Source organism: Serinus canaria, chromosome 12, assembly GCF_022539315.1.
Source record: "Serinus canaria isolate serCan28SL12 chromosome 12, serCan2020, whole genome shotgun sequence".
NCBI lineage: Eukaryota > Metazoa > Chordata > Aves > Passeriformes > Fringillidae > Serinus > Serinus canaria.
In genome coordinates this window covers 9,230,977-9,239,279 of record NC_066326.1, presented here as the reverse complement: position 1 = coordinate 9,239,279, position 8,303 = coordinate 9,230,977, and the positions used below count along the sequence as shown (strand labels likewise).

Here is an 8,303-nt window from a genome sequence, read left to right as displayed (position 1 = left end):
GGACAAAGGCAAGTGTATGTTCAGCAGGCAGTGGGACTACAGGGCACAGCAGTGCTCTTAAGTAGGAACACAGAAAGGAGTTGTTTTGAAGTGGCTGCCCCAAAGTGCTGGTGATGGAAATACAGGAAAACTTTTGTTTAAAGAAAACTTAGAGCTCTTAGGAGAGCACACACTGCTATAGCCACATCTCAGACAACTGCAGCTAAACCTAAGCCTCCAGAATAAAACTCAGCAGATTTTAACACTCAGGCCCTGATTCCACTGTCAAAAGAGAGGAGAAGTTGAAATTTATTCTCACAAATGACTAGCAAACAACCAGACGTACTCAGGCTGCACAAGAGCATACATGGTCTCCAGTAAAAGTTTCATTTCCAGTATAAAACAGTAAAGCCATTTTTAAACAGAGCCTACAGGTAAAGAGAAAATATCACATCTTAACAAAAAGGATTTATTGTGACTAAACAAAATGTACAATGTTTCCCAAATGACAGAGTGTTTTCAAGACTCTCTGAAGTCTGCAGGTCCATTGAGTAACTTGATCACTTCTTACCCTGCAGTTTGATCAAGCTACTTTTTGCCAGACTTCTTTATTCCACCACTGGCTGCCAAAAGAAACAACACAGCTGGTTAGGTGACTGTGACAGCGCTTAGCCACAAATGCAGTTCCTCATAAAGATGAATCCCCCCACTAGACAGCCTGCACAGCCCAGGTCCCCACTGGTGAATTGTTTCTGCATGTGTGACTCCTCCTGTGTGGTTTTGATCTCTCACACCTTTCTGTGAACAGTGACTTATTTAACATTAGAAATTAAGTTTCTCCTGGAACCAAATATACCCTGTGATTCTACAATGGAATGAAATATTCCAACAGTTACTTTGTTTCTCCATTGACTATTTCTTATACAGCAGGAGCAGTCTGGTCAAATCAAAATCAAGACTAAGGGAATAAAAACATTGGTATCCCTACACCAAAGCCCCCAGCTGGGATCAAAGCTCTACAGAAGCAGGTACTGGAATTCCCTGCAGATTACTGAAGACACTAAAGCGAAAGAACACCAGGTATTGGCACACAACAAGTGTGGCACTTGTTGTAAATGCTGGTTTTCTCCAGTTGTTTCAGGTATGACCAGTGGGAAGGAAAGAGAACAGCAAGGCTGCACCAAGACAGACTGCAAGGGCCGAGGGTCATCAACAGACTGCATTGCAACTTGATTCCAACAGCATTGCCCTGCTATGCTAGAGCCTTTCCAAGGCTCTTGGAAATAGGCTGACCCTGCCACAGCAACACAACAGTGGTTACCTACTTTGGTAAGCATCAGACAAGGGCCAGATGACTGACACTGAGTCTAGAAAAGGGCAGAGAAAGAACTCTGAAGAGATCTGTGAGCTCAAGAACCCTACACAGAATGAGTTTAGGATGGCAAGGACAGAACAGAGGCAGGCAGGGTGCACCCTTGAACATCTCTGATGGGACTATGGCAAAGACTCTTTCTGCTGGAGGAGCAGAAAGCGAGTGCAGAGCCATGTGAGCACTCTGACTGTCACCGAGACAGAGAATGGCCTCCATGGGCCACCAGGACACACCCTGTGAACTCACTTCATGCCTCACGTATTTTACACTCAGGCAGAGGGATTGAAGGCTTCCACTCACTTTTTTATAATGAATAAATTAATCCTCTCAGAGGACAAGCCCTGAATTTTTTAAACTTGGGAGGACTGTGGCAAAGCTTACATGTAATACATCTGAAAAGAAAAGACTGGTGTGCTAAAAAAAAAGCAGAAATGTCCCTGCATATACCAGTGAAATAAGTCAGTGTGCCAGACACAGGGATTTGCCTGCTGAATCAGAACCTGCATCATTTGGGGATGAAAACACACAGAAAAAAAAACCAGCATCTATTTGTTTCATATCATCTGTACCTGCCATCAACTTATTTATCTATGTCAAATAACCCAGAGGCACCTGCCTTTTTATGTTTGTCAAGCAAAAACATTAAATTTTTGAAGCCAGCAAGACCCCCATTTCTCCTGCCAGGATGGCACCTCACTTACCCAGGGGCCCTTTTCCAGCAGCTTTTGCTTTCATCTCCTCAAGTTTCTTTTGCTCCTCCTTCTGTTTTTGTTTGAATGCCAGATCCGTCTAAAGGAAAGAACAGCAGCATTTTTTAACATCTCTTCCACAGAAAAATTCAAGAACAACTGAGAAGCAATGAAAAACAAATGCTATATTCCAGCAGCAACAAACACCTGACTGGACCAAGGCAGGATGGCTAAATAATGCTAAATATGCAGAACATTGCAGAACTATTACAAAGACCACAAACTGAACTTTAACTGTTTGCTTGGTCTTTCTGGGATTATTTCCCATAGCATAATCTCATTCTGAGATTATGATTCCTCTGACTGATAGATATTTGCACTAACACCATTCATGAACATACCCTCAGTGACACACGAAGCCCAGCAAACAGGTACTAACAAAAACATTTAGGCTATAAAGAACGTAAATAAAGTAAGGCTGCTTTCACCTGTAAAAAGAGCATAATTCTTTAAAAAAATCCTCCCACATATATGTCATTTTTGCTGGGTTTAATAAATTTGTATTAATTCCAAGCAATCTAATGACACCGCTGGCAAATTGTACAGGCAAGGCAGCTATGGAGCCTCCTTGCTGGATGAGCCTCCAAATCCAGAAGTCAGAAATACTCTGTCCCTTAGATACACAGTCTTCACAGACACCAAGGCTGAAAAGGACCCAGATTTTTAACTTGGCACTCAGGACTTTGGGGAAACTGAACTAAAGACCTTGACAACTGAGATTCCACAGATTCTTCATCAATCCAGTCTATGGCTTATCTTTACAACTGCAAAGCTTTCCTCTTCTTTCATTAAAGCCTCCCTTGCTGCAATGTAACCATATTACTTCCCCTACCTACCCCTCACAGAACAGAATATTCTGTTTCTCTCTCCAGGTTTTCCTGTCTCCTGTTGGCTAATGTGTCTTTCCTAGTAAATCAATCCCTCACATTTATCTACTTCTGTGGCGTTTTTCTTGCAATGTGTTGCTCCCAAGTGCTCACAGTATTGTAGAGCTGAGACAAAAATAAATATTACATCATTTGACACACAAATGTTTATAACTTGGATCCTTTATTAGTTCTACCATTTCTTTAACAATAAAGCTTATTTAGAAAGCTATGACTTTTTCTTTCCTTTTTCAAAGAGGTATTGTATTTGCTTTTTTCCAAAGAGTGGCACCTCATCCATCATGCACTATTCTCAGAAATAGCAGCTGACATCCATACTTAAATGTAAGAGTTCAGAGTATCTCTAACACGCAATTCACTAGTACATAACTTAATACATTCACTAGTACATAACTTATCCAAGCTACACAATAATCCCAGGCTCCTGGGACCGCAGTAATTCACCGAGTTCAGTGAATTGCTTCGGCAAGGGCATTCTACGCTCCTCCGACGGCCAGCACTGCTGCATCCACCAGCACGGTGGAACACGGGCGGGATGTCGTCACGGCATCAGAGAAACACAGAATGGCTTGGGTTGGATCTTAAAGATCATCGCATTCCAAAGCCCTGCCTTGGGCAGAGACACCTTCCACAAGCCCAGGTTACTCCAAGTTTCGTTCAACTCAACACCTGCAGGGATGGGGCAGCCACAGCTTCTCTGGGCAGCCTGTGCCAAGGATTCACCACCCTCATGGGTGAGAACATCTTCCTAATATCTAATCTAAACCGCTTCTCTTTCACTTTGAGCCCATTCCCCCTCGTCCTGTCACTGCCTGCTCCTGTAAATGTCAGCAGGCACCCCTGGGCAGCCAGGCCCGCCGGCTCCCTCACGGCCGGGGCAGCTCTCCCACCGCCCTACCTCATCCAGGTCCTTCGTCTGCTTCTTCGGCTGCTTCAGCGGCTTCTTCTTGCCGCCTGCAAAGACAGAGGAAAGAGTGAGGGCCGGGCGGGGCCGGGCGGGCGGCACCGGCGGCCCCGGGCCCGGCCTTACCTTCCCGGCCCGACATGGCTCCGCTCGCTCCGCCCGCTCCCGCTGCTCCCGCCGCTTCCGCCGCCGCTTCCGCCGCCGCCGCTTCCGCCGCCGGGCCGGGGCAGGTACGGGGCGCGGCGGGGCCGGGCCGGGCCGGGGCCGGGGCCGGCCGGGAGGGGAGCGGCGGCTCGGCCGGGTCGGTGGAAGGGCCCGCGGGCAGGGACGGGGTCGGTGGTGCGGAAGAAGCCGGCTGCGGGATGCGGGATGCGGGGGCGCCTCGGGAGTGCCGGGTTGCGCTCGGCCCGGCGCGGGAGCGCTGAGGGAGGCGGGACCGGGGAGTGGAGTCCCGCTCGCCACCGGCTCTGGGCGTGCGGCAGCTTTTGACAGTGTGTTTGTCAGTGACGGCAGACAGAGGACATGCTTCTTGCAAGGGAGGCAAGAGGGGAACCAGGCACGTAATCTCAGATGAAGCATTCACAACTTTCTTGTGTCCTCTGGGCTCGGGCTGAGATCACGTTCTTCACAGTCTGTGACTGTCTGCATAGAAATTCTTCTTCAAATCTCAACTTTCTCCCTCTTTTTTCCTAGTCTCCAGTAACCTGAATATTAGGTTAAACTCTTCAGGAAGTAATGTAATTAAGAGAGGGGAATTTTGCAGTCTGGAATAGAGAAAATTCAGCTGATGTTTATTGTGGCCTGCAGTGTAGAATAGATGTTCAACACTGCTGTTGACAGTATATGTGTGAGTGGTACTGGCAGGAGAGAGAACTTCTCTCATTTCCATGTTCCTGTGGGTTTGATCTTACATGTTATGCATGTAAAACAACTGGTAGAATTTTCATAATGCCACTTGGAGTTGTTATTATTAATTGTTAGAACTAATCAGCAGGGGAATGAACCTGTTGTGATCAGAGTTTTTCCAGCTGTTTCAGTACTTTTTTGTGGAGATGGCTGTATTGACCACCTAAAATTAACAAGGAAAGCTGTTTTAAATAATTTTTTAAACTATGCAGCAGCTATCAAGAGTTCTCAGCAATTCATGTTTTCATATTATATTAGTCAAAACCTAACATAGTCATACTCAAATTTCATATAAAACCCGACTGAAAAGTTCTCCAGTTTCTAGTTTTTAGAGTAATGTGTCTCAGTAGAATTCTAAGATCGTATTTAAAATCAGTATACAATAAATCATAACTAGCAGCCTGCTTTTGCAGGGTAAGCAAGCATTTTAAAATGCAGCCCTGTGTGTTAGAATGCTGTGTGTTCATGCCTGAGATTTTTCTGTTCTTGTGGCTCGTCCTGGTTTATTATTTTGTAGGCAGTCTCATGGGAATACTTGTATTTGGTTTAGCACTTCTGGGTTTTCCCTCTGTCCTTTGTGTTTTTGTCTTTGCATCCTGCAACACTTCCTGTATCCGTGCAATGTAAGATAAAGAGAATAATCAAGCCGCACTTCTATTTTTATCAAGATTTTGTCTCCTCTCTGCCTTTTTTCCTTTTCTGTTCTTTTGCAGAGTTGTGAGTACCTAAGGCACAAACCAGGTGCAATCACTGCTCTGCTGAAGCACTGAATTTCTCTGAAGTTACTCCTGCTGTTACTGGATCTGCACATGATCGCTGCTCACGCCGTGGGTGAATTAGTAATCAAGAAGCATGAAGCATGGTGGGAGTACTTCCTAACAGAAAATCAGGAATCTGTGGCACAATTGCACTTTGTTGAAAATTGTGGAAAGTTCTCTAGGTGAGCAGTGGTGTAAAAGTAACAATGGTTTAGCTATTATTGAATTGATTCTTTTTGGCACACGTGTAGTTGAAGAGCTGTGAATCAGCCATACTTCAATAACTTCTCTTCTTCTCCTTGTAGCACTTTTATTTAATAATTAAATTGAAGACATGGGGCCTATGAAATACAAATCAAGCGTGTCCTCGGTGTCCTGTGGTCTGCAGTATCACCATTCATTGATGAAGTGGAGTCCAAAAGTGAATTTACATGTGGTGAGGACTTACTGCCCATCGGCGCCCAAGAGGCCCGAAGCCAAGTCTGCAGTGGAAATGGCCATGGGTCTCCTTCATCGGATCACAGAATCAGGGACTGCTATGGGGAAAAACTCCCTCCAGAAAGTGTCTGCAACATGCAGGAATTGGTGGGACAGATACGAAGAATTTGTTGGAATCAATGAAGTTCGAGAGGCTCAGGGAAAAGTGACAGAGGTAAAGATGGAGATAATGTGGAATTTTTAAAATGATGGATAGAGCTATATGAAGCATAAACAGTGTCTGAGGCAGAAAAGGTTATCCAAGGAGAATTATGTCTTTTTCTGCTTTGGTTGTCTGTGCAAGTACTGTGAATGTGTTCTAGGCTTTGCATGTAGTAAATAGAGCTTATCCTCTGAATTGAAATGGAGTGTGTTTTATTTTGCTGGTGTTTTTTTCCTCCCCCCCCACCCCCCAAAGAAAAAAAAAATATAATTAGCAACTTAGGTCTGTATGGTAGTAAATCTCTAAAATAAATGCTCTTTCTTCTCAGGCAGAAAATGTCTTTATGATAGCTCGAGGGATAGTTCGAGAGGCTCGTGAAAATGTAGAAGCCCAACAGATTAAACTGAAGGAAATTCGGGATCGCTTAGACAGGGTCTCTCGGGATGACACCCAGTATTTAGAACTGGCTACTCTGGAACACAGGTTGCTGCAGGTAATTTGTTGGTACTTAAGCATTGGTGAATATGTTAAAAATTTGTGTGCTTTGTTTCCTTCACTAGTCATTGATTGTCTTTGTAGATGCAGTTCAGTTCTGAAGTGATCAGAGTTAATTTCTTAGGGTACTTGTTTTACTTAGTTGTTATCAATTGTTTAATCCCCTGTGCAAATTTTGTATGTTAATGCTAAAGTAGAGTAGTAAATTTGGAGAATCAAACTGAAGATAATGAGCCTAGAAAATTATTTGTTGTGGTGGTGACCTGTACATGAGTAGTTAAGAAAAAGCTGCCATTCAATGAATTCTCCATGGGATGAGAGAAACTCTTTTATGGCTAATCCATGGAAGTTCTCTCAGCTGCTTTCTGCTGGTGTCTGGAGAAGTTAGCAGGGCTGAAACAGTGAACATTATGGGGAGTGAAAGACCTTGCTCACTCATACCCATTTTCTATCACCACGTGGCAGATTCTCATGTTCAGGCTCTTCAGCTGTGATTCCTGATACCCTTTTCCATTTCTCAGACTTAGAATGATGCCTTGTTGACTTACGTAGGATTAATAAAGAAAATCCCACAGTCAAGGGAAAATTTCTGAAACTACTAATAGATGTTCCCAGTTTCCATTCCTTCACCAGCACTGGAGTCTGGGGGTTGGTTTGGGGTTTTTTTTTCCTTTAGTGTAGACTTGATAGCTTTATATTATATCTTCTCTTTTCATCACTCTATTTCTTGCAGGAAGAAAAGAGGTATCGAGCTGCATATTTAAATGCAGAGGAATCTGAGAGAGAAAAGTTCTCTCTCTTCTCTGCAGCTGTCAGGGAAAGCCACGAGAAGGAACGCACAAGAGCTGAAAAAACAAAGAACTGGTCTATTATCGGCTCTGTGCTGGGAGCTGTTATAGGTGTTCTTGGTTCCACCTATGTCAATCGAGTAAGGCTGCAAGAATTGAAAGTTTTGGTGCTTGAAGCACAGAAGGGCCCAGTAAATTTACAAGAAGCCATCAAAGAACAGGCCTCCAGCCATTACTTGCAGCAGAAAGATCTCAGTGATGTCATAGAAGACCTAAAAAAAGTGCTGCAAACAACAGCATCGAAGGGAGGGAAAGAAGGGGCTTTGTTAACTAGAGAAACCAGGAATGACTCCATAAAAATAGATTCTCTTTTAATGCCTTTAAATGAGCAGCTAAACTACATTAAACAAGTCAGTTCATGTCTGGGGAGTTTACAACAGCAGTTTCACAGTCTGCAGGAAAGTATCACACAGGTGCTGTCTGAGCTGCAGAGTGTCAAACTCGCCATCCAGTCCCGACCTACAGAAAGAGTGATGCCAAGGCCTGCAGGGGAGGGCAAGGGCCAGGCTGCTGCTGTGAGAGATGTGATTCTGGAGCTGTGTGATACCGAGCGGAGACTGGAAACACAAATCAAGAGAAGTTCTATTTACAGCACTGCACTGACGTGTGCTATGTTTGCCATTACTCTGCCTGTACTCTATATCATACTGAAAGGGAACTGATCCCTAATTAATTGCCACAACTTAGTAGATTAATAAAGGTAAACTTGCACTCTAAGTACCTGGAGTACAAGTCCAAATAAAGCTGCTGTAGTGTTTCTTATTA

The 8,303-nt window shown here is 44.2% G+C and overlaps 1 protein-coding gene and 1 long non-coding RNA gene across 3 annotated transcripts; one reads left to right on the top strand and one right to left on the bottom strand.

The window, feature by feature from the left end:
- Positions 1–427: 427 nt before the first annotated feature.
- On the bottom strand, positions 428–4,103 carry LOC103817042 (uncharacterized). The gene is made up of 4 exons (XR_003944841.2): positions 4,018–4,103; positions 3,886–3,941; positions 2,053–2,140; positions 428–602 (listed from the first exon to the last, which is right to left on the bottom strand). It is a non-coding gene; the product is annotated as an uncharacterized LOC103817042 (long non-coding RNA).
- Positions 4,072–8,303, top strand: CCDC51 (coiled-coil domain containing 51). Of its 2 annotated transcripts, XM_030228067.2 has the most exons (5): positions 4,072–4,121; positions 5,511–5,737; positions 5,861–6,207; positions 6,524–6,688; positions 7,424–8,303. In XM_030228067.2, the coding sequence occupies exons 3-5, from the start codon at positions 5,890–5,892 to the stop codon at positions 8,198–8,200; spliced, it is 1,260 nt and encodes a 419-aa protein (XP_030083927.1). In that variant the 5' UTR covers positions 4,072–4,121; positions 5,511–5,737; positions 5,861–5,889; the 3' UTR covers positions 8,201–8,303. The 2 variants fall into 2 exon arrangements, with proteins under 2 accessions (XP_030083927.1, XP_050835092.1); XM_050979135.1 differs by lacking the exon at positions 4,072–4,121 and having other exon boundaries at positions 4,468–5,737.

Bases quoted from the DNA above. Each gene is read 5' to 3' on its own strand.
- CCDC51 (XM_030228067.2), top strand. From the start codon at position 5,890: ATGGGGCCTATGAAATACAAATCAAGCGTGTCCTCGGTGTCCTGTGGT. The intron at 6,208-6,523 runs GTAAAGATGGAG...CTTTCTTCTCAG, and splicing joins CTCAGGGAAAAGTGACAGAG to GCAGAAAATGTCTTTATGAT. The intron at 6,689-7,423 runs GTAATTTGTTGG...TATTTCTTGCAG, and splicing joins TGGAACACAGGTTGCTGCAG to GAAGAAAAGAGGTATCGAGC.